This window comes from Malania oleifera, chromosome 9 (genome assembly GCF_029873635.1).
Source record: "Malania oleifera isolate guangnan ecotype guangnan chromosome 9, ASM2987363v1, whole genome shotgun sequence".
Taxonomy (NCBI): domain Eukaryota; kingdom Viridiplantae; phylum Streptophyta; class Magnoliopsida; order Santalales; family Ximeniaceae; genus Malania; species Malania oleifera.
Genome location: NC_080425.1, coordinates 87,533,554 through 87,558,606, shown reverse-complemented (window position 1 = coordinate 87,558,606; position 25,053 = coordinate 87,533,554). Strand labels below are relative to the sequence as shown.

Here is a 25,053-nt window from a genome sequence, read left to right as displayed (position 1 = left end):
GCCTAAATAGCTAAAACTAGCTAAGGCGAGGATTGCACTTGCGACCCTACAAACTTGAATTCTGCTTCCCTTAGAGATCTGAATATCACCTCTCGTGCTCGGCAATCTATGCTGGCAAAATTGGCTGCTAGCAAATCCATGCCGAATATAACATCAAACTCGTGCATGTCCAGCACTATCAAATCAGCAAACAAAACCTTCTTAAATATCAACTGGACAACCTCGGAGCATCCTATTACACCTCACTGCTAACCCAGTCGCTGTAGATACCAACAGTTCAACTTCTAATAGTTGTGTTTCGGCCCCACATAATTTAACACACCCCGAGGACACGAACGAATGTGTAGCTCTTGAATCAAATAATGCAATAACTTTAAAAGAAAGCATAATGACCATACCTATCACCACGTCACCTGACGTCTCAGCCTCACTCGGCATCAGAGTAAACACCCTAACTGGAGTTGTATTCCTCTGCTGGCCCCCACGTGGCGCTTGATAACCTCCCTAATATGGCATAGGAGCTGGAACTGCATCTAGTGGGGTAGGACAATATCGCACCATATGTCCTAATCTACCGCAATGATAGCACACCGGAACTGCATCTGGTGGGGTAGGACAGTCTCGCACTATATGCCCTGATCTACCGCAGTGATAGCATACTACACCACCAGCTCGGCACTCTCCCCAGTGCCTCCCACCATAAGTCTGACAGACTGGAGGACCCTGACATGTTTGCACCTCGCGTCCTCTCGTCTCCTGTCTCCGTCCCCTGCCATGGTTTTCCCTCCTCCACTCACCCGACCTATGACCCTACTGGTAACCGGTAGATGCAGATCTCTTCTTCTGTCCCTGCTCCTCTACATCAAGATGCTCACCAATCTCTGTCAAAGCTACCCTGCCGACTAACTCAGCAAAGTCCTGAATCCGCAGCACCACCACCTGCTTGAATATACTCCGTCTCAAACCTCTCTCAAACTGCCTGGCTTTCCTCACCTCATCAGGAACAATGTATGGGGCGAAGCGAGAAAGCTCGATGAAACGTGCTGCATACTGTTGGACTGATAGCTGTCCCTGCTTCAGACTCAGGAACTCTTCTACTTTAGCCTCCCTAACAGTAGCTGGAAAATATCTATCAAAGAACAACTCTTTAAACCGGTCACATGTCATGGCTATCGGAGTCACCCTCTTCTGCTCCATTAGTCTCACCGCAGTCCACCACCTCTCGGCCTCTCCTGTTAGTCTATAGGTGGCAAAGAGGACTTCCTGTTCCTCAGTACACTGCAATATAGTCAAGATTTTCTCAATCTCCTACATCCAGTTCTCAGCAGCTACAGGATCAACTCCACCTTAGAACGCCAGAGGATTCTTCTTCGTAAATTTCTCTATGGTGCACCTATGGCTTGCAAATGGACCACTTTGCTCCCTCGAGCTCCTAGTGATCTCAGCCATAACCTGCTGAGCCACGCTACGTAATACCGCATCAGAGTCAGTCCCAGTTGTGCCTGATGGTCCTGCTCCGTCACTGCCACTCGCATAGACACTATTTCCTTCTTGATCCATCCTAAAAACATCAACCACAACTTAGGAATTCTATCCTCATAATTTACCCACATATCCTCACCACTTATCTCAACATTTCTAACTCATTTCTAATCCCCAATTGTACATTCTAGGAACACAACCCGACAATAGCTTACTATGGTTTTCCTGAAATCGTCATCCCAGGAAAAACACAGAAACTACTACGGAAGTCCTGCCTCTAGACTGTAGAACAAAACCTAAAATCATTTCCTAGACTCTGGTATTATTTCCACTGCATTCTAAAGTCTACAGAACCTAACAACCTAGGCTCTGATACCAAACTGTGACAACCTGTTTATTTTTCTTATTTTTTATATATAATAATATCAACATCATACATTCCAGCTCCGCAGATCACAATCCACCTGGACCAGTGGGGTACCAGGGATACATTATAACACAAAACGGAAGCCTAAGCAACAGAAAATATATAATTATATACATACCATCATGTCATACATTACAATATATCAGAGTTACTATATCCAGTGTATTTCCATATATACATTTCCAAAAATCAAATCTAAGGACATTCCCCACAAAATCTAACTGTCCCTACAAAAAAAAAACTTACCCTTCAAAAAGGGCAGATAAACAGCACTATATCAGCGGGACTTTTCCTGCTCTCCTATCTGGGACTCCTGAAAAGTTTATAAGATTTAGGGGTGAGACACCTCTCAGTAAGGGAAATAAACTAATACCAGTGTTTGGCAACATGAGTATTTCGTGTTATACATATACCATACATAACATATTCAATACTGTTTTGTCAAATCTAGAAAACATATATATATATATATATATATATATATATATATACAGAACATACTGCATTTTCATAAAGATATCTCATCTCATACAATAATAATAACATAAAAATATTCCTAGTAGGTTAGTTGACTGATGTCATGTATTACCCCCACATAACTGGGTTGTGTGGCCCGAAGGCGGGACCTGACAATGGTTGGCTAACCACTGCCAAGTCAAACATATAGTCTGTAAGTCCGATGTGCCTGCTTGACCTGGTCCGTAACCAGGGGCAATCACACACACTTTTTAAAAGGCATATTGACCATCCAATCTCATACCACTCCGTACAGCAGCGTTAACAAAAATATCATGATCATGAGGACCATGGACACATAGCAACGGTGCCGTGCAAGTGCTAGCCTAGACCAAGGCAACCAGGTTCTGATCTCATATAACATATACTAAAACTTTGATATATAGATATCTCATATCATTTATTTTCACATCAATCATATCATTTTGCATATATACGTGTATCATGAAAATCATCGGCCCATACGCCGGTATTACACATTTTATCATAGCTCGGCCTGTACGTCGGCAAATCATGGCACAACCTGTATACTGGCAAATCACATCCATATAGCACGGTCCGTACGCTGAAAAATCATATCCACATAGCACGACCAGTATGCCGAAAAATCATAGTACAGCCTGTGCGCTGGCAAATCACAATCACATAGCACGGCCCGTACGCCGGCAAAACATATAAAAATCTTGGCCTGTATGCCAGTTTTTCATCATAAAAATCCATTTCATAAACATATTTCCAGAAACAGTATTTCAAACATTTTATACTCATGCCACATTGAACAGATTTTCCACATATTTAACATATTATCATTTTAATCTGCATTTTCCAAAATATAAATCATATATAAATATATATATATATATATTCATTTTCCTGAAATCAAATTCAATAATAATATACATACATTTTTTACAAAATACCAGCTTAGTTTATCCCCTTACCTGGCTACTGAGAAAGCCTCCAAAATGATCTAGTCTAACTTTTGTAGGATTTCCTGACCAATACTCTGAAAATGAAAACTCTCAGTATTAAAGTTCAGTATTTTTGAACGTACAACATTTTTTATAACTGCTATAAAGTCAAATTTGGCTTAAAAAGCCTTACCTTAACTTAAGGATAATTTCCTACTTCATTTCCTCGACGATCCGCTTCAGCAGACTTGTAGAGAACTCCGCCAGGAGCGTCGTGGTGACTTCAGATTGTCGATCCGGCGAAGATTTGGCCTGGAATCAATGAAAGAGAGAGAGAGAACCAAAGGGGAGAGAGAGAGAGAGAGAGAGATAGAGAGAGAGAGAGAGAGAGAGAGAGGAGAGAGTTGGCTTCACTTAGAAGATAAAAATCAGATTTTTACATATATATAGAACAGGATTCGTCGACGAGCCACGCTCTTCGTTGACGAATTCTTCATTAATTTCGTTGATGAAATTCAGTCCTTCGTCGATGAAACCCCTCTTAGCATCTCTTCGTCGACGAAGCCCCTGTATTTGTCGACGAATTTCCTTAAGTCTTCGTCGAAGAATCCCCTGTATTCGTCGATGAAGCCCTGATGATTCCCTATGTTTCCTGTTTCCATTTCCTTTTCTCTTTATTATTTAACTTCCATTTTCTTTGGGTCGTTACGTAGAAACTCTTCGAACATATTGTTATGGCTCTCGAAAAAGGATGGTTGCTTTAATACAAAGTCCGCATGGGATGTTATCAGAGTTAGAGCTCCAAAATTTGATTGGGCAAAGTGTGTTTCGAATAAATGGTTACTGAATAAAATTTCTATCTATATGTGGAAGGCTGCTTTTGAGTGCCTAAGCGTTGATGAAAAGGTGAGAAGGGTGGGGGTTTCATTTGTTTCGGCATGTAATTGTTGTGAGATGAGGCAGCCAGAAGATATGAAGCATGTGTTAAATAAGGGAGACCTTACTACTGAGGTTTGGAGGAAGGTTTCGGTGGAGGTAGGTGTACCTTTCTTTAGGCAACAAAGTTGGAAAGAAAAAGTTCAAATGTGGTTTATAAGGGCTTCCATATTTTCTCAGTTGGGATCATTGATGGGTTTGATTCCTTGTTTAGTAGTTTGGAGGCTGTAGAGAAGGAGATGTGCGGTTGGAATGGAGGGAAAATTGGAGAGTAGTAAAGATGTGTGGCTATCCATTAAGTATTGGGTGGGGGTTTTAAGTAGGAACATGACATGAATGACTCAGTTAAAGGATGTTGATTTTTGGATATTGCAGAATTTGGAAGTACAAATGGTGAATAAAAGAATTAAAACTATGCAATGTGTGAGATGGCTAAAACCAAGGCAAGGGAGGTTGGAACTAAATTTGGACGGAAGCAGCTTGGGGAACCCTGGGTCGGCAGGTGGTGGTGGCATCCTTAGAGACCATACAAGTTCTTTTGTTTTTGGTTTTTCAAAATATTTTGGTTCTTGTTCAAATAATGAAGCTGAATTGAGAGCTGTGTTGGAGGGAATAAAGATTTGCAAACATTTGGGCCATACTAGTATTGATATTGAATGTGATTCGAATATTTTAGTAAATTGGATAAGATCCAGTAGGTGCTCCTTGTGGTATTTGTGGGATTTTAGGAGCAACTTATTAGTTTATTGGAGGGAGTAGACTTTTCGATAAATCATTGATATAAAGAAGGGAACAAAGTGGTAGATGCCTTGACTCGACAAGGTGCTAGGGGGAGGAATAGTTTGTTTACAAATAGTAGTCAACTCCCTAGAGTTATCAATAATTTGTATAAACTGGAGAAGATTGGTACGACTTATATGAGGTATGTTTAGCTAATTTCCTGTTGGTTTTGATTTATGCTTTATGTTGTTTATCTTTTGTTTGTTTTGTTGCGTGAGGTTTGTTTTATAGGTCCTTGTTTTGTTTTGTTTTGTTTGGACTTGTAACCCTGTTATTGGCTGGATGTTGGTGTTATTTTTTGGGAGGCCTTTAAAGTTTTGTCTTTTGTTTCTCCCATTGATTGTCTTGTAACCATGGTATTCCTCGGCCAAAAGTGAGGGTTTATCAATAAATAAATGGAGGTGCTGCCCTTCTTTAAAAAAAAAAAAAATGATTGGATGAAGACTTTATTTTCCTGAAAATTATATGGGGGACCTATCCCTTCATGCGTCCATGTGCTTGCATTTTAGATATTAAATATGTGACAAATTAGTCATACATTCATTAATATCAGACATGAAGAAGGGGACTCATTTTCAATATATGCATAAGTTAAGAAATAAACACATGAACACATAGAGAGAAATATCCGCTGTATAATTTCCCATACTCCCCATAGAAATTCCTATTACATGGTGTTCTAGGAAGCAACTTGGTGGAAATTTTTAAAACGAATATTAAAAGGCACCATTTAGATTTAAAGACTCAAACCAAATGTCAATGAAAAATAAATTAATTTAATTATATTTTTCTGTGGATTAATTTAATAATAAGGAACCTTAACCCAATTTCTAAAATACCAGTATTTGGTTGTACCCAAAATTTGAAGGCTACCATGGGAATCTTAAAACGGTTTGAATTTTTAAGAAGATAGGCTATGTTCTAGATAGTTCAATCTGCAAACCCTTATATCATCAAGGAGGAAACATTTACACTTAGGAGTAGAGAATGATGACCTGTAACTTAGATGCCATACACATTTTTGCACTAGCGTTCAATGATTTTGAAGGCTACATCAAAATACCAAGAGCTCATATAATATGTTTAATCTAGCTATTTGGTGAATAAAGTAAGCTAGTGAGGTTTGATGTTTGTGAAGAACATTTTCGGAGGTGGAACTTAAGGAGGGTGGAGATTGGAAACCAGTATGATACAGAGACAAATGTTCAAAATGATTATGTGGTGGAAGATCACGAAACTGTTGATGAGGAAAGTACTTCGACTATTAAACCACCTACAACTTCACTCATGAGGTCTACCAGAGATCGACAGCCCTTCACAAGATATCCTATAGATGAGTATGTTCTTCTAACTGATGAGGGAGAACCAGAGTGTTATGAAGAAACCATTGATAGTGAGCAGAAACAACAATGGTTTAATGTAATGGAAGATGAAATGAAATCTCTACATGACAACCATACTTTTGTGCTGGTAAAATTACCTAAAGGTAAGAGAGCTTTGAAAAATCGGTGGGTTTATAGATTAAAACAGGAAGATAATTCTTCACTCCCATGGTACAAAACTAGATTAGTTGTCAAAGGCTTCAGTTAGAAAAAAAAGGATTGATTTTGGGGAGATTTTCTCACCGGTAGTGAAAAAAAATGTTGTCAATCCGTGTTGTTTTGGGCTTGGCTGCTAGTCTTGATTTGGAGGTTGAGCAGATGGATGTGAAAACTATTTTCCTCCATGGCGATCTTGAGGAAGAAATTTATATGAACCAATTTGAGGGTTTTGTGGTGAAAGGTAAGGAGAATTATGTTTGCGAATTGAAGAAAAGCTTGTATGGTCTGAAACAAGCTCCTAGATGGTGGTATAAGAAGTTCGAGTCTGTCATGGTTCAACAAGGCTACAGGAAGACAACTTCAGACCATTGTGTATTTGTTCAAAAATTTTATAATGATGATTTCATTATTTTGTTGCTTTATGTTGATGACATGTTCATTATTGGTCACAATGTTTCTAGAATTGACAGATTAAAGCACGTGTTGAGCAAGTCTTTTGCCATGAAAGACTTGGGACCAGCAAAACAGATTCTTGGCATGAGAATATCACGTGACAAAAGTGCTAAGAAGTTATGGTTATCTCAGGAAAAGAATATTGAGAAGGTACTTCAACTGTTTCGCATGGAGAAAGCCAAAGTGGTAAGTATTCCTCTTGCTATACATTTCAAGTTAAGTAGTAAACAATCTCTTTCTAATGATGAAGAAAAGAGAGACATGGAAAGTGTACCATACGCATCTACAGTTGGTAGTTTAATGTATGCAATGGTTTGTACAACTCTAGATTTAGCTCATGCAATTGGTGTAGTTAGTATATTTCTCTCTAATCCAGGTAGAGAGCATTGAAATGTTGTGAAATGGATTATGAGGTATCTCTGTGGTACAGGTGATTTGAAACTTTGTTTTGGTTATGAAAAAGTTGTTCTGGTTAGCTATACAAATTCAGACATGGCTAGAGATTCGAACTCGAGGAAATCCACTTCAGGTTATTTGATTACCTTTGCAGGAGGAGTTGTGTCTCGGAAATCTAGGTTGCAGAAATGTGTTGCTTTGTCGACTACAGAAGCTGAGTTCATTGCAGCTACTGAAGCATGCAAAGAGTTATTTTGGATGAAGAAATTGGTTTGTGAACTTGGATTCACTTAGAAGAGGTATGTGTTATTTTGTAATAACCAAAGTGTTATTCATCTCAGTAAGAATTCAACCTTTCATGGTAGGTCAAAGCATATTGATGTGAGATATCATTGAATTTGAGATGTTTTGGATTCTAATTTGCTTGAACTTGAGAAGATCTACACTGATAAGAATGCTGCTCATATGATGGTAAAGGTGGTGCCTCGTGCAAAGCTTAAGTTGTGTGCCAAGGCAGCCAATATCAAAATTGTTTGATAATCTTAATCAATGTCTCCTTCCTTTTATGGGCTGGAGGGGGAGATTTGTTGGGTCTAGCCTACATAAGAAAAAAAAAAAAAAAAAAAAGGGTAGGGGGGGGGGGGGGGAGTCCATGCGCGTGGAAGCCCATTAGGGCAAATTAAAGGAGGCGGCAGGGAGTTGCGCTGCATAGTAGAAGAAAAAAAAAAACTGCTACAACAATCGTCTCCTCCACATCTCTCGTCTTTATCAACTCGATGATCGGAAGGTCTTTTGTGATTTGATTTTACTGAAATTTGGAGAGCACGTTTGAGATTTGTCGACTTTCGATCTAAACGGTGGAGATCTGTTTCAGAGCTTTGGAGGACCTAATTTTGTAGTACTGACAGTAATTGCGTTCGGGTGACTTCTTTCTACTTATTCTTATTTTATCGTGATTCTTTTGAGAATCCTTTTTACTCTAAGTTTGTGAGCATTTTTTGTGATTGTACTGTTGTAATTTTTGTTTCTATTAAAAATTGTGGTGTTCCTAATGTACTGTGTGATTTATTATTATTGGTTGTTGGTTATTTTTACTCGTCACAGATTTAATTTTTGCGAAAGATTTATCCGCTCTGCCAGTTGTCTTGTTACTTTCAACTCGCCTTGAGAAATAAAAATGATCAATTTTATTGAGCAATTATAGAGACTCATTGTTGGCATAGACGTTACGTTATTATTATTATTATTCTATACCCGCTTTTTAATTTTTCCTCCAAAAATCATAGACTCTTTGTTTTCTTTTTCATCTAGTCAATATGATTGAACCTATTGAATAGGATTGGATAAGACTGAAGGATGCTGTGTTGAATCAACATTGAACCTATTGAATAGGATTGGATAAGACCGAAGGATGCTATGTTGAATCAACAAAACAGTTCCACATAAGCTATTGGCTTACGTTTCTTTCCATCGGATATGTGGATACTTAGATAAGCACCAAGATAATTCCTATGAAAGCTCGACATGCATGAAGAAATGCTAGTTTGACCTTAAAATGTAAGTGACCTTGAACTATTTATGTATACAAGTCGCCCATTCTTTTCTTTATCCTCCTTTTTACTGTGAAAGTAGTTGCCATCCGTGGAAGTTTTAAATACACGTTTGTATCTCAAATCTGCACTGCTGCAAGTCCGCTACCATCTATATGAATTCCCTCTCAATTTTCGTTGCTTCAAGCCGTGAAAAAGACTTCATAGAAAGAAATTTGAGGAATTACTTTGTAGACATAAAACTAGACATTATTGTGAAGGTATATGACGGATTAAATGAGCATGGGAGCAGAGTCAGAACAAATGAATTTTTCTGACGCCAGCAGATTATTCAATGTCACTTGAGTCTTCAGCTAAATCTTACATAGAAGATGATTTCTCCAGCAATTTTTTTTTTCCTCCTTCCTAAGATCTCTGGGTATTATGCAATGTAACCACCTAAATGGTTGTAATTTCAATATTTTTTTTTTTAAATTAGATTATGTTTGTTAAATTGTATTTCAGGCCTTACATTTGAATTCATACAGATTTTGATAAAACTCAATTCAATTTTATACTTCATTTTATTCAAATTTACACAAAATTCATGTTCGGCGTTCAAAATCCAGACTTTCAATTAGTGATTAGAAGCTTAAATTTTAGATTTTGAATTAAACTTTCAAATATCTAAACAAAATCTAGTATAATTATTGAATTTTGGACAATTCAAATAAGCCGAAGCACAAAGCCCAAAATCCATATTTCTAGATACCTCCATGAATAAATAAAATATGTATTATAGACCTTGCATTTAAATTTATATAGATTTCAATCTAAACTCAATACAATTTTGTATTTCATTTTTCTCAAACTAACACACATCCAAATTCAATGTTAAAAATTCAAGCTCCCAAACTCAAGATTAGTGTTTAAAAGTTGAAAATTTAGACTTTGAATCGAACAATAGTAAATTTAAATAAAATCTAATATACGTATTGAATTTCACACAATTCATATAAAGCCCACGTACACGCAAAAAATCATATTTCTAGTACACCACCTTACACTCTTTAGTTAATATCTAGTGGGCGACTTGGCCCCACAATATATGCCGCCAACTAGATATTAACTAAAGAGCATGTAAGGTAGTGTACTGGGAATATGGAATACTTTTCCTTTCATCCATCTATGCATGTAGCAGTTTGCTGGGTTATTTCAAGTGACCAAAGATCATAAAAATAATTATAGATTTGGTTAACGTGTAGACATAAAGAAATGTAAATATCATGGAATCTAATTTCCAAAAATGTAAGAAAGATGTTCGGGCGATTTTCACCATTAAAAGTGGAGCATGAAAGGCCTCTTCGTTGGGAGTCTTTCACGGCATGGCAATTGGCAACACCAATAACAAGGTGTTTTAATTTGGTACTGACTTGGTCAAACCAAAGATGCAAGCATTTCTCTCTCGTCTTGAGGCCACCCAGGCCTCTCCCATTTTGAGGCTCTCTTGAGAAAATCACCACCACCACCACCACCACCACCATCACCATCACCATCACCACCACCACCACCACCAACCAAAGCCAAAGCCAAAAACTGGCAAAAGACAGGTCTGGAAAATTGCTGCGGCAGCTTCCAAACCAAGCCGTCAAGCTTCTGAGCTGATTAAGTAATGGCCATTGCAGGAATTCTCCCACCATCCTTCCTCCTATCCATGTTCTTGCTCCTGTCTCCCTTGACCCATGCTATTCCCGAGTCCGATGCATTGCTTCAGTTGAAGAAATCTTTTGCAAACACAACAGCTCTAGATTCCTGGCAGCCTGGCTCCAGTCCTTGCGACGAAAAAGACCAATGGGTAGGACTCGTGTGCTACAACAGCATCATCACAGGTCTCCGGCTTGTAGCAATGGGTCTATCAGGAAAAATAGATGTTTCAGCCCTGGTTGAGATGCCGTGGCTGCGAACTCTTAGCTTCATCAACAACTCTTTCTCAGGTTCAATCCCGGATTTCAATCGCCTTGGTGCTTTAAAGGCAATTTACCTCTCAGGTAATCAGTTCTCAGGTGAAATCCCCAGTGATTTCTTCGTGAAAATGACATCTTTGAAGAAGGTTTGGCTTTCCAACAACAACTTCACTGGCGAGATTCCATCATCATTGTCACAACTGCCCCGTCTCATTGAATTACATCTTGAAAACAACCAATTTACTGGAAGCATTCCACCTTTTGCACAACAAAAGTTGAAGTCGTTTGATGTTTCAAACAATAAATTGGAAGGAGAAATTCCAGCCGTTTTATCAATATTCAATGTGAGTTCCTTTGAGGAAAATCCTGATCTCTGCGGGGAAAAACTGGGTAAGGCGTGCATTTCTGCAGAGCAGCAGCAGTCAAGTGCATCACAGATTTCAAAACAGGAGGAATCTAACAAGATTGCTGCCGCCATGATGACAGTTTCTGTGGTGATTCTTACAATCATGGTGGTGGCAATTTTCTTGTTGAAAAGGAAGGAAGAGAAATTTGACGTGCTAGGAAAGAAAAAGGAAATTAAGGGGCATTTTGAAGACTCGGTTGAGGTTCACGTATCAGGTTCGAGCAGGAAGGAAATGGATACCGCCCGAAAGGGCACAACAGGATTGAACCATAGGGTATCCCACCATGGCAAGGGAAATGGTGAGGCCCTGGACCTAGTAATGGTGAATGATGAAAAGGGTATCTTCAGATTGGCAGATTTAATGAAGGCAGCAGCAGAGGTCCTTGGGAATGGGAACTTGGGGTCGTCTTACAAGGCTGTGATGTCAAATGGAGTGGCAGCGGTGGTGAAGAGGATGAAGGAGATGAACGAGCTGGGAACAGATGGTTTTGATGCAGAAATGAGGCGACTTGGAAGACTCCGGCACTGGAATATTCTGACTCCATTGGCTTACCTTTATAAAAAAGAAGAGAAGCTTTTGATCCAGGAGTACCTTCCCAAAGGCAGCTTACTTTACCTACTGCATGGTACGGCAACTTTTCGGGGCTTCTGCACCCTTAACCCAATTGATACATTCATCTCAACTTGTATTTCCATACATGCTTCCAAGGATCCTGCAAAAACAAGTTCCCATTGGTTGCAGGATCATTGGTGTCATTTTTGCTGTTTAATATTCAAATTAAATGCACATATGCTCCTGTAACTCTTTCCTTCTTTCACAGGATTGTTCATCTAAGTATCTTGTGTTTCTTCCTCAGGTGATCGCGGACCTTCACATACTGACCTTGATTGGCCTGTGCGACTAAAAATTCTCCATGGAATTGCCCGAGGATTGGGCTATCTTCATACTGAACTAGCTTCACTGGACTTGCCCCATGGAAATCTCAAATCAAGCAATGTTCTACTCAGCTGTGACTATGAGCCATTGCTTGCAGATTATGGATTTAGTCCACTGCTAAGCACAACCCAAGCTGCACAGGCACTATTTGCCTACAAATCCCCAGAAGCTCTGCAGTCTCATCAAGTATCTCCCAAATGTGATGTGTATTGTCTGGGAATCATAATTCTCGAGATCCTTTCTGGGAAATTTCCTTCTCAGTATCTCAACCATGGCAAGGGTGGGACTGATATAGTCCAATGGGCGAGATCGTCGATTTCTGAGGGGAGAGAAGCAGAGCTGTTTGATCCAGAGATTGCAAGCTCAAGAAATTCTCTGGGTGAGATGGAGCGCCTTCTTCACATAGGTGTGGCTTGCACTGAAAGCAACCCTGAGCTGCGCTTGGGAATGAGAGAGGCCATTGTAAGGATAGAGGAGATACATATAGAGGGAGGCCAAGAAGCTAGACGATTTCAGTTACCATCACTCCGAGATGGATGCGCTGAAGTATCAGTATCATCCCAGTCCCGTGCATCAAGCTTGCAAGAGCAGCAGAGTCAGCTTTCAGGAAGGAGAGCTGGATTAAACAGCTTCGGAGACCAATCAGGGCGCCGAAGTGAGGATAGTTTTGCCTTTGCCATTTCCTAACTAGTTCCAAGGAAATGGTGCACCGCTTCCCATAAAGAAACCTTCATTCTTTTCTTGGAATTTGAATATAGAAAGTAGACAGCCCGCTGGATACAACCTCAAGGGAAAAGAAGTAAAGAACTGGCAATGGCCCCTAGACAGATTTCTGGTCCCTATTGCACAAGTTTTTGTTCAGGAGGACAAAAGAGAAGGTGAAAAATACCATTCTCATACTCTAAAAAAGCAACACTTAACATCAAATTCATGTTTGACATTTTTAACAAAGCTGATAGCCTATAAGGAAAGTTTTAATATTGACAATAGAGCATAAAGAAAAAAAAAGGTAGGGGGGGGGGGGTAGGGGTTATTTTTAACACAATTTGCAGACTTTTGTACTCCCATGCATGACATTAATCCTAATTTGCATGGGGAATAAAGAAAAAAGGGAATTTTAGCTATGTTGCAGACCTTTGTACCACATACACGATCTTCACTCTAGTTTGTGCAGGGCAATGCAATGAAAATGATGTTATGGTAGCTGACATAAGCTAATTTGAGATGATTAGAAATCATATGCATAATGCATTTGATTGTGTCATCAATTTCTTTAAGTGAATACAGCTAGAAATGCCATCCACCAGGCTCTGCAGCTTAAGGCTAAGTTTCATTCATGCAATAACGTGAAAGGTCATAATTTTCTCATTGTACTTCTGTCATCTCCATCCTCTTCAATGTTGTGTTTATAAAGAACAAAACATTAATAAGCCTCCTTATCTCTTTTACATGAAGGGTCAATCAGAGTCTTCTGCTATGCTTCTAGATAGCCACCAGCAATTTTCTTTTACAACAATTTTCACCATACCTTTTTCTTTTGTTCGTAGCATGGCCTCTATGTTAAACTAAGAGTAGAATAAAAGTTTCAGGTTACAAATCTAATGGTAATGAGCTCCGATAGACCTTGTACTAGTACCTTGATTTGTTCCCACAAAAATTGTTATGAAAGGTATGCAGGAACCAATTTGCTAATTTGACAAGGGTGGGCTTACATCATTGTGGGTCATCAGATCAACATGTAGTTCAAAGGTTTTTACTTAAAAATTCAAAGGCATAATGGTCAAGCAACTCAAACTGTAACATCACTAATATGATAGCTTCAAGTCCGTATCTCTTGTTTTGAACTACACATGAGATTATGATCATGTGCCAATGTACAAAATCTGATAGATGAAAATAAAACCTACTTCAGAAACTTACATCCATACATTACTCCAGGGAAGCCCAAGGATAATTTATTGTGTTGTGCATGATTGTTCAAGACATGGACAAACCTAGGTTTCACTAGGATAAAATCTTCATTGAGGATCCACCAACCGGAAATACTGCTTCCAGTGCTCCTTTTTGTTTTCTAGTGAATCTGTTTGCTTTGTAGCCCTGGCAACCACCCTTGGAATCCAGATGCTTGACCCTGTTTCATGGCTTTGGCAACTGCTGCTGGAGTAGTTCATATGTGCTCCCAAAGCATGACTATAAATCAGTGGGAGATTGGTCAGGGTGCTTGTCTCTTCATCCTACATATCCTTCTTTAATGTCTTATCACCAAGTCCTACAATGAAAATGTAGTATGTGAGAGCCAATGAGCTATACCTGTGAGTGCAACATTTGTCATTGCAGTTTGTTAAATATCTTAAAGCGACTTTGAACCAGTTTCCCTTGTGTAAGATCAAAGCGTTTGGTTCATGTTATCATTCAACATTCCCAAGAATGTCTCATTCTCGCATTTTTTTAGACACCAGAATTTGACGTAGCGGGAATAATAGAATTTTTGGGAATGATGGATTCCTACAAAACATGGGCATCCCATCCCCACACTCCCATAAGTTTCATGGGAATCCTGCTTTTGGGACCGAATTGCCCCATTATTTTAGCTGATTAGACATCAATGAGCCCATAATATAATATTATTACATACCCTAATTCCATTTAAAATAATAAATTATCAATAAAAATAAAGTAATATTATTAGACAGGCAGCGCACACTCATGGAATCTTATAGTCCAAACCAAAAAAAAATATTCTCATGAGCAAGGCATATATTCCTATGAATGAGATTCCCCAAGAATGTCATTCCATGGGAATATTTTTTATGCTGCAAACCAAACACCCCATTAGAGAAAAAGAAGAGGGAGAGATATTCCAGAGAGGATCTTTCTGAGCGCAGGATTGAACTCAAGTATGGCAATCTCAGCCAAAATGATCTTACACAGACAAACTTAACCCCCAGTCTTCCTTAAGAAGGTAAAATGAATAACTTCAACCTCATCCCAAACTAGAAAAGAGCAGCTATAAAGCTACCAAACCTGAAAACCCTACCCTCAAACCATTTGGGAAGCTAAAGTGCATGTGTAACTCAGAGCATTCACAACTATGCTACTCACACTAGGAGTTATGTATTTTTGTCCCATTGACTCCATGTCCAAGGCCACCTCCATTATTTATAGGCAACCAATGAAACTCCACCTCCTTGATGGATAGGTAAGATTGCCCAGTCCACAAATTTATGACCATCAATGGAACTAAAGTACAATCTACGTGGTGGGAAATGGAACTAAAGTACAATCTACTCACTTCCCACCTCCTTTCAGTAGCCTTTATAGCAGGTTATACAACTGTAGACCCTCCTATACTATATACTATTTGTACATTTCTAGAATTACAGATAAGGTCCTACACCATTGACCTATGGCCTTATTATCTGCCTATACATTGCAAGTGCTCCTTGCATGCAGCATGCTTCTTATGCTATCAACCTGCAAAGTAAGCCAAATTAACATGTTTCCCAATTATATATTCTGATATTTACAAGTCCTTTGCTCATTGATTAGTCATTTTCAAGGTGCTTATACTGTAGGGGGATGACATGGCAATGCTTAGATTTTTCAATCAAAATTGCATGCTCCCTAACTTCTGAGTCTGTTAAGGCTTGAATATATTTCAGTAACCATTATCCACCTCAATGTCATCAAGGCTGTAGATTTGGCTTTCTAAGAACCATCATGGATTGGGAAAGCCTGAAAGGAAATTGCTTACAAAAACTGAGATATCAAACAGTAAAATAATACAACCCAACATAACTCCCATATTGACAGGTAACACATAATCTAGACCATAATAACAATCCAACAAATTGTTGTTCTGGAGATCTAGATCCGACTTCTCAACTATGCTTCCTTCCAGAAAGCAGAATATCAATTGCAGATAGCAAAAATGATTCAAGAGCTTCAGAAATGTAGATTGAAAAAAAATTTAAATAATGTGTCCTAGGTTGTAACAAGAAAACTTCATTTGGCTACTTCACTAAGGGATCTCCTTTGCAAGTGCCAAGAAGCCAGTCACATCTGAAAGAAATCTAAAGTACTAGTCTCCACACTTGGGCACAAAATAAAGAGAAATTCACTAGAAATTTGAAAGAGTAGATAATATCCGGTCTCAACCAAATCTACCTTTCATCCATATGAAATTGTGGCTTCAATTGACTCCCAATAACAATAACAGAAAGAAAAAATACATGTCTCCACATAAATGTCCTGATATTAGAAGACCTAAATCTAATTCTCATACATTTTAATGACAACAGCATCTAAATATAAATTAGTATTGTTACATATTTCTGTTCAGACAAATCCAATTTCATAAGCCAATTCATCCTAGTAGAATTTTATGTTATGTTGTCCACAAGCTCAGTGGCTAAAATATTTTATCTTTTACATCCTCAGGAATTGAAGTCGTAGGAACGTTTTTAGGAGACTTGGTTTCTTTCTAATGTGACATGTGAAAACACGATGTTTTTAAGCTTTTGACATTTTAAGTATTGTCTAGACCTTGTTTTTCTTTCCTTTTCATACTATGTTATCAAGGCGGCAAATTTTAACCAGGTCTGAAGATCATTTGACATCAGAAATAAAAAATGTTCGTAAATATCAGAAAGGGTAAAATGAAACACACAAAGAACATTTCCCATATGAACAAACGAAACATAATCTAGAATTAATGACAAATCAAACAACATGCTTACATAGCAGAAGCATTTAGTAGAGGGATAAGGCTTATTCTAGAGACTTGCACGTGATCTTCTGGAGGATTAGATATCCTCCAATCCACATAAGATTAAGAGGGTATCTCAAAGAACTTAAGATTCAGTATAGCCCAGCCCCCAGATTGACCCACACCACCTCAACCGAACACTTCATAAAAAATTATAAAGAATGCGTTCTAGGTTCTAACTTGCAAAACTAAATTCAGCCCTTCAATGTGATCTCCTCCTCGGGTGCTGGGAAACTTGGTACCCCTCAAAGAAATCCAAGACAGCAGTTTCTAGATCCTCCACGGAGTATTTGATATAAGTCTCTGGGTGTCTTCCACTCTCTATGTGAACCCTGAACCGGCCAAGAAAGGACCTATAAGCTGGGATCAGCTTCTCCGATATAGATATTCTCAGCTCCTCCCTGAGCTGAGAATCTGGCACCAACCATGTAGTTTGAGTCCGATGCACCTCGTCAAACATAGAATTGAAGGCCTTGAACCTCTCTCTCAAAGCACCCTTGGAGACCCCAGACGAGAAGCTCCCACTCACATGAAGACCCTCGTCTCTCAAGCAATACAATACTCTAACCCAGGTCGCCCTCTGGTAACTAGTCGCCGCCTGCCTGAATTTCCCTGTTAACTTCTTCAGGTAAGCATCTCCGATCATCTCCCGCAGTTCTGGTGACCCTTTAGCCTTCTGAACAATGTAGTGAACATTGTTCATAATAAAAAGATGAGCCAAGGAAGTATCTTTGTAGTGCTTGGACTTGCCATCCAAATTGAATTGTAAAATTACAATGATCCAAATTAGGTGCAGGGCCAAAGGGGTTCGCCCCTCCAGCTCAGCGAATTCCATGTCTGGCATCGTTGGATCGCCTGAATATCTTGACCCGGTTGACGGCTTAGACACTATCAGTTTAATCAAGGTCTGCTTGTAATCAGAGATCAAACTGATGTAATTCATCACATACCTCGTCAAGGGGTGAATTGTACCCCCGGGTATCGGAACCTGTGACGGCTCACGAAGCACGGCGTTTTCGAATTCGGATAAAATCCCTCTCACGGCTTCTGCCAGCCGGGATAATATCTCTACGGCCTGAACTCGAACCGATTCTGCAGACTTATACCGAAAAACAGCATCGACATCGGGTAACAAATCAGACAAAGCATCATGAAGGTCCAAGATCTTGAACAATTTCTCCGGCGATCGCCGACTTATACTTATTGCTTCTGCAAAGTTGAAGAGCTGAATTGCAGGGCCCTTTACTGTTTCCATGAAACACGCGTCCTCTACGGCCGTGCCAATTCCATCAAAGATTTGCTCACACAGATTCTTCTCGCTGGCAAACAGTATCCTCACACAGACCTTGGCAGCTCTAATCCAGCGCCGGATCTTCACCTCCAACGCTTCCCACCCCAGCCGCTGGATGTCGCCGATGCTCAACTTCTCGATGCCGAGTCTCCGGAAGCTCGCGTCCACCGCAGACTTCCTCACACTTCCGTACTCCTGAACACACTCCCGCAGATAACCAGCAGCGATCATCCTCTCCGCTATGCTTCGGAGATCGTTAATTGCCTCGGAAGGAATCAGATCCATCTCGCGAATACTACTCGTCGATCGATAACTCGAACCGCCACTTGATTCAACTCTCTGGAGCTCTTCATCTTTATTAATCACATCCTCGTGCTCATCAACGGAATAATCATCAACACGAAACTCACTCCCACTGTCACTTCTCAAACTCGTGTGAACAGACGAACTACCACTCGAATCCAGAAGCGACTCGACCTCCATCGGACTGGTATGACCAATCAAAAGATTGCGAAACTCGTCCTCCAACCGAGCCATGGCGATCTGGATTACGCTGTTGACCTTGCTCTCATCATCAGCGATCGAGGCCGACGAAATCGATCGCAGAATTTCGTCAACAGCCTGCAAGTAACGATCGACTTCGGACCGATCGCCGTCGAATATCATCCGACCTCTGGCCTCTTCCGAGGCAGTCGAGTCCCAGCGCAGAATTATCTTCTCGGCTGCCTCAAGAGGGATACCGGCACGCTCCGGCAGTTCCATGGCCAGAAAATTGAGAGCTCAGAGTAGAGAAAGGGCGATGACTTTTGTACACAACGGATCGGCGATCGCGGCTGCGTCGGTGTCGTATGCTGCGGCGGCGGCGGCGGACACACACACAGAATTGCCGAATATGTAGAAAGAGGGGATACTTTAGGGGAGTGGGTGTGTTAAAATTTTTGGTGGCCTTTTATGGCAGCTGCGGCCGTTTGTCCGAATGTGAATGTGAATTTGGGGAAAGAAACTTTTGAGTAAAAGGAGACGGAAGGGACTTTGACTCTTCAATGAGCCGAAAATTTCCCAAGCATATGAAATCCGATGGCGAAAATAGTGGGGACTTGGATATAGAGAGATGGTGGCCCTATATATATTGATTACGTCCGGTTTTGTCGAGCCACAACTACCGCGCAAGAGGTAAATTCAAATGTGCAACCTAAGTGGTCGAACTCAAGGTTAAATCAATTCGTAGCCCTCCCAACCTTAACTTAGGACATATCTTGCTTCACCATCAACAAGAAATTATACTACGCTTTAACTACTGACTCCTTGAGTGTCTTAATCAGAATCGAACCCCGAATTACACCAATGTGTAGCCCTCCTAATCTCGTCCTTGCCACTCAGTCATATGCTCAAGGCCCTATATATTATTGTTTATACTAATGTTGAGTTTAAAGTTTTGAAATTTGAACTTCAATTTCTATTCAACCAAAAATTAATAAATTTATTTTCTATAAAATGCCACATTAATATTTAAAATTTAATATTAACTAAGGATAAAGTGTATGTAAGAAAAATGGTTAAATCGAATGGAATCTAAAAATTAAATCAAATTAAAAAAATCAATTAATTATCATCTTTGTTCGGTTTGAGGGTTTTCCCCCCTTTTTCGGTTATTAATTGAGTTTTGATTATTTAATAACCATGGGTGAAAAATAAAATAATATTAATTTTCTAGGTAAGTTGTAATTTTTTAGGCAATTTGGGTGAAAATAAAAGAATATTAATTTTTTAGGTAGTAATTTTTTAAATATATCTACAGGTCATTTTTGACATGAAAATATATCATTTTTAAATTAATTGTTTTTGCTCGATTACTTCTAGATTTTAGTCCAAAAAATAGTTTATTATTGAAGCAATTCAATAAATCATTTTTTAAATTGGTTTAATTTTAGTTTATATTTCATTGTGAATTGAAAATTTAATTCAATCCTCTGTTTAAGGAAATGATTTGATTAATCGAATCATATTTAATTCTAATTTTAAATGCCCATTTTTTAAATTTTTAATGAGTGAAATAGTGTTAGAAGTTGTAACGATCTGGAAAAATTAATTAATAAAAATAATAAAAAAAGAGAAAAGGAAAGAGAAAGAAATATTTTAAAGGGTGTCAACAAAAAATCGTCGACGAATCAACTGGTCTTGTCGATGAGGAATTATTGAGAGGGGTTTTCATAATACTGAAATTCGTCGACGAGTTTCCGTTTTCGTCCATGAACTGTGTGCTTGGACTCGTCGACGAGTTCACGTGTCTCGTCGACGAATCCCTGCTTATAAATAGCAAATCCTTTCATTTTCAGCGAGAATTTTCTGCATGTATCCTCTCTCTCTCTCTCTCTCTCTCTCTCTTTAGAAAAAAACGAACCTTTCACCTTCTCACTAGGTTTTTGGCCCCATTTCTCCTCGATTCAACAATCGGAAGCTACCACAAGATTCTTGGGAAGATTCTCCGCAACATAGGCGGAGCAAAATTTTTATTTGAGAAGTTTGGGAAACATCCAAAAACCGGGATAAGTGAGATAATTTAAGGTTTTATTATTATTTTGAGATATATGGAACGTAGGAAGTATTAAATGGGTATTTTAATGAGATTTGAGAAAGTTGAGATTTTTGAAATACAGGGTCTCGTTTTGTTCAGTTTAGGCTGGAATCCCAAGGAGCAGTTAAGGGAAATTACTTTATAACAACATTTTTATTAATTTTAAACCGACTAATTTTGGGTATAAATTCTATATATTTAGGTATAATTTTCTGAACAATGCAGGTATTGAGAATACTGTTTTTGATTATATATTATATTGGGAAAAATTGTGTCACATGAAAACAACTTTGACAATTAAATGGTTGTGAATACTGCGAAATTATGATGTATTGTGTGATTGCAAATACTGTTTGGTTGTGATGCTATTTGGATGATGAAATTTCGTGAATGGAAATGCGTTGATGTGTTTTCCTGTACTGAATGTGTATTGTGATGTGGTTTGTGTAAAAGTGCAATATAACGTTGGTAGTGGTATGAGGAGGTCGTTATATCGTACTTGATATAAATTGCGATATAACGTTAGCAGTGATATGAGGAGGTCGTTATATCGTACCTGATATAAATAGCCTTATAACGTTGGTAATGGTATGAGGAGGTCATTATATGAGCGTTTATATTGGGCGTAAAACATTGACAGTGGTATGAGGAGTTTGTTTTACCTATTTACCCTGAACAGGGTTGTGTGTGTGTGTGGGTGTGAAGGAAGATTGTGTGAGTAATTCTGTATGGACTGTGATACTTGTGTGGTTATGGACCCTTTGTGGGTGTGATTGAGAAGCTTGTTTTGTAACCTATGTGGTTAAGAAGATTATGTGTGTATCCTGTGTGGATTGGTTGTGGTATGTGTTCATGTTGAACTTGGGAAATGATTAGCGTTGGTTACGTGTAACTTTAATTACTCAAGTATTTATGGTAAAGTAAAATTCTCCACCCGAGGGCTTGCTAAGGAACGCAAGTGTTTTGATAATTATTTGTGGGTACTAGGGTAGAGGGAAGCCACTTGTATGGGTGGGTGACCTTTCCTATTCTCGGAGACTTTACCTGGATACATAGCCCGAGGGCTTACTGAGAAAGGTGAGTGCCTTGGTGTTAGCATTAGAGCAGAGGAAATCTACTTATATGGACGAGTAGACTTTCCTATTCTCGGGATTTATTAGTAAAAATAATTATGTATGTGCGTATGTGATTGGGTGACAGAGAAGTTGACGATGGTGTGTTTATGAATGTGTTTACTTGGCTGCTATGAATAGTGGATTACAACTATGTGTATATTTTAATTATATATTAAACACTTCAGCCACAAATTGTTGTAACCTATTTCTTCCTCATTGAGAGGTGTCTCACTCCGTCAATTTATCAATCTTTTCAGGTCTTCCAGGTGATCGAGCTTAGAAAGCTCTAGGGCGAGGTAGTTTTGTGAGTAAATAAAAAGAATGGATATGTATAGTTTTATTATTCTGGTCATGTAATATGTAGAATGTGGTTGTACTTTATAGGTTTGCATATGTGTATATAGAACTCTAGTATTTCGTTGAGGTTATTTAATTATTTCTGTTGTGCGAATGGTATCAGAGTCATGTGTTGGTCTCTAACACTCCGGGCCCCACGTGGTAGGTCCGGGACATTACAGTTGGTATTAGAGCATAACGGTCTTGCGAACTTTAGGAGGATTAATACCAGAGTATATTTTTGAGTTGAATAAGGGTAGGAATGGGTAGATTAGGGTGTTGACAGGAGTTTGGGTTTGTTTCGTAGCTTGGAGGTAGAAATCTCTTGACGGACTTCTGTGATTTTTTGAATCAATCAATGGTTTTAGAAAACCATGGTAAATCCATCGACAGTGATGTTTCCGAGCGGAGAAATTGAAATTTGGAATTTGAATTTGAAAGTTAAGATGATTATGGATAAATGGATGTTGGATATTTAATTGAGGATTTGGATATTAAATTGGTATCTTATTTTGTGATTATATCAAATATATTAAGATGTGGAGATTCTAAATTGCCTCTGTTGTATATTTATATTCAGGGATGGATCCTAGAGGCAAAGGCATGGATGAAGGAGGAGGAAGTGAATTGGGAGCTTCCGGTGGGGATGAGATTGACACCTCTCGTTTGTTGCGAGGAATAGCTCGTTAGGTTAGGGAAGAGATGAGATGGGATTTTGGGGGATCAAATTACCCACCAGTGCATCAAGGTTGTACGATTGATCAATTCACTCGTGTGAAACCCTCATCTTTTGAGGGTGGTACTGATCCGATTAAGGCTGAGACGTGGATGTAAGAAATGGAAAAGATACTGGCAATGTTGAACTACACCGAGGAGCAGAAGATTCTTTTTGCCACCTTCAAATCGGCCAGAGAACCTAAACGGTGGTGGCACACAATGAAGCTATTGGAAGAACAGTGAGTGGTACCTATAGTGATGACTTGGGGTCTTTTCAAACAGGTCTTCTACGACCGACACTTTCCTGACACCACCAAAAAAGCGAAGGCGGAAGAATTTTTCAGTTTGTCTTCCAGGTGATCGAGCTTAGAAAGCTCCAGGGTGGGGTAGTTTTGTGAGTAAATAAAAAGAACGGATACGTATATTTTTATTATTCTGGTCATGAAATAAGGAGAACGTGGTTTTTATGGGTTTGCATATGTGTATATAGAGCTCTGGTATTTCATTGAGATTATTTAATTATTTCCGCTGCGTGAGTGGTATCAGAGATGTGTATTAGTCTCTTAACACTCTGGGCCCCTCGTGGCGGGTCTGGGGCATTACAAAAGTAATTTTAAATTAAGAAGCTAACTTAAGAGATTAAAAAATATACCTTTAAAGCTAATATTAGAGTGAGAAAACTAAATCTATTACGTGAGTTCCTAAATAAAATGGTCCAACCACTTCAATATACATTAATTATGTAGAAACCCAAACCCGAAAAATAAAAAAATAAAAAAATAAATAAGAAAAAGAAGAAAAAAAATTTTAAAAGGCCAAACTGCATGCCTTATTGAATATTCCCTTATTTTCATCAACGAGTGATTTTCTGTGCTTCGTTGACGAAATTTAAGAGTCGTCGACGAAGAGAACTCGAACGACAGGAAAATATTAGACTTGAGGTTTGTCAATGAACCCCTTCTTTATCGACGAATGTCCTTTTATGGTTCGTCGACAAAGGTCCCATTTTGTCGATGAATCATGCTAGGTCAAAGGGGATGGTTAGCTAGCTAGTGTCTCTCGCCTTCGGGCCGCATAACTCAGTCATGTGGGGGTAAGACATGACACCAGTCAGCTAACCATCCAAGATGTTTTTCTATGTATTGTTATATGAGATGATTTATACATATAAAAATTTAGTATGCTATGATTATATATGTTTTAGATATGATACTGATAGTTTTATCAAGTATGTTTATGTACTGTCATATGTATAACATGAAATTACTCATGTTGGCACATACTGGTATTAGTTTATTTCCCTTACTGAAAGATGTCTCACTCCAAATTACATAAACATTTTAGGAGCCCCAGATAGGAGAGCGGATAAAGTTCTGTAGCGCTAGATTTCGATAGTTCTACCTTACCTGAAGGGTAAGTCATTTTGCTAGGGTCTGACGGATTTTTTTGGGTAGCGACCCTAGGGCTTATTTTGGATATTTTTGGTATGTATATATTACAGTTGTAGTAAACTCTAGTACTGTATTGAATGGTAATTTGATATGTATATGATTTCATGTTTCTTGCTGCTTAGGTAATCGTAATAAATTTCAGGTTTACCCCTAGTACCCTTGGTCCAAGTAGATTATGATTTTCTAGGACTGTTATATGGATACTATTATTATCGGAAAAAAATTGGTAAAATAAGCAAGTCGTTATAGAGGGAGTTGCCCATGAGCGTGGTAGTGATTCTATAGTGGCGTTTTGAGATTTTGCCCAGCAGTTTATGGCTGAGGTTACGCAGAATTCTTAGGGGCAGGATCATCCCACTGTTGAGCTGGGAGATTCTATTAAGAAGTTCACTCGGCCGAAGCCTCCTACTTTCACGGGAAGTACCAACCCGATCCTTGTAGAAAATTGGATTCGGGAGATTGAGAAGACATTAGCCGTACTGTAGTGCATCGACGAGCAGAATATGCTATATGCTACGTTTA

The 25,053-nt window shown here is 38.9% G+C and overlaps 2 protein-coding genes across 2 annotated transcripts; one reads left to right on the top strand and one right to left on the bottom strand.

The window, feature by feature from the left end:
- Positions 1-10,339: 10,339 nt before the first annotated feature.
- On the top strand, positions 10,340-13,502 carry LOC131163694 (pollen receptor-like kinase 3). The gene is made up of 2 exons (XM_058120371.1): positions 10,340-11,967; positions 12,199-13,502. The coding sequence occupies exons 1-2, from the start codon at positions 10,644-10,646 to the stop codon at positions 12,963-12,965; spliced, it is 2,091 nt and encodes a 696-aa protein (XP_057976354.1). The 5' UTR covers positions 10,340-10,643; the 3' UTR covers positions 12,966-13,502.
- A 565-nt stretch (positions 13,503-14,067) lies between these two features.
- On the bottom strand, positions 14,068-19,430 carry LOC131163695 (exocyst complex component EXO70A1-like). The gene is made up of 2 exons (XM_058120372.1): positions 17,018-19,430; positions 14,068-14,547 (listed from the first exon to the last, which is right to left on the bottom strand). The coding sequence occupies exon 1, from the start codon at positions 19,097-19,099 to the stop codon at positions 17,249-17,251; it is 1,851 nt and encodes a 616-aa protein (XP_057976355.1). The 5' UTR covers positions 19,100-19,430; the 3' UTR covers positions 14,068-14,547; positions 17,018-17,248.
- Positions 19,431-25,053: the final 5,623 nt, after the last annotated feature.

What these genes read in the sequence shown, in the direction of transcription:
- LOC131163694 (XM_058120371.1), top strand. Translation starts at nt 10,644, where the DNA reads ATGGCCATTGCAGGAATTCTCCCACCATCCTTCCTCCTATCCATGTTC. An exon ending in CTTACTTTACCTACTGCATG is followed by an intron (nt 11,968 to 12,198) that starts GTACGGCAACTT and finishes TTTCTTCCTCAG; the next exon opens with GTGATCGCGGACCTTCACAT.
- LOC131163695 (XM_058120372.1), bottom strand. Translation starts at nt 19,099, where the DNA reads ATGGAACTGCCGGAGCGTGCCGGTATCCCTCTTGAGGCAGCCGAGAAG.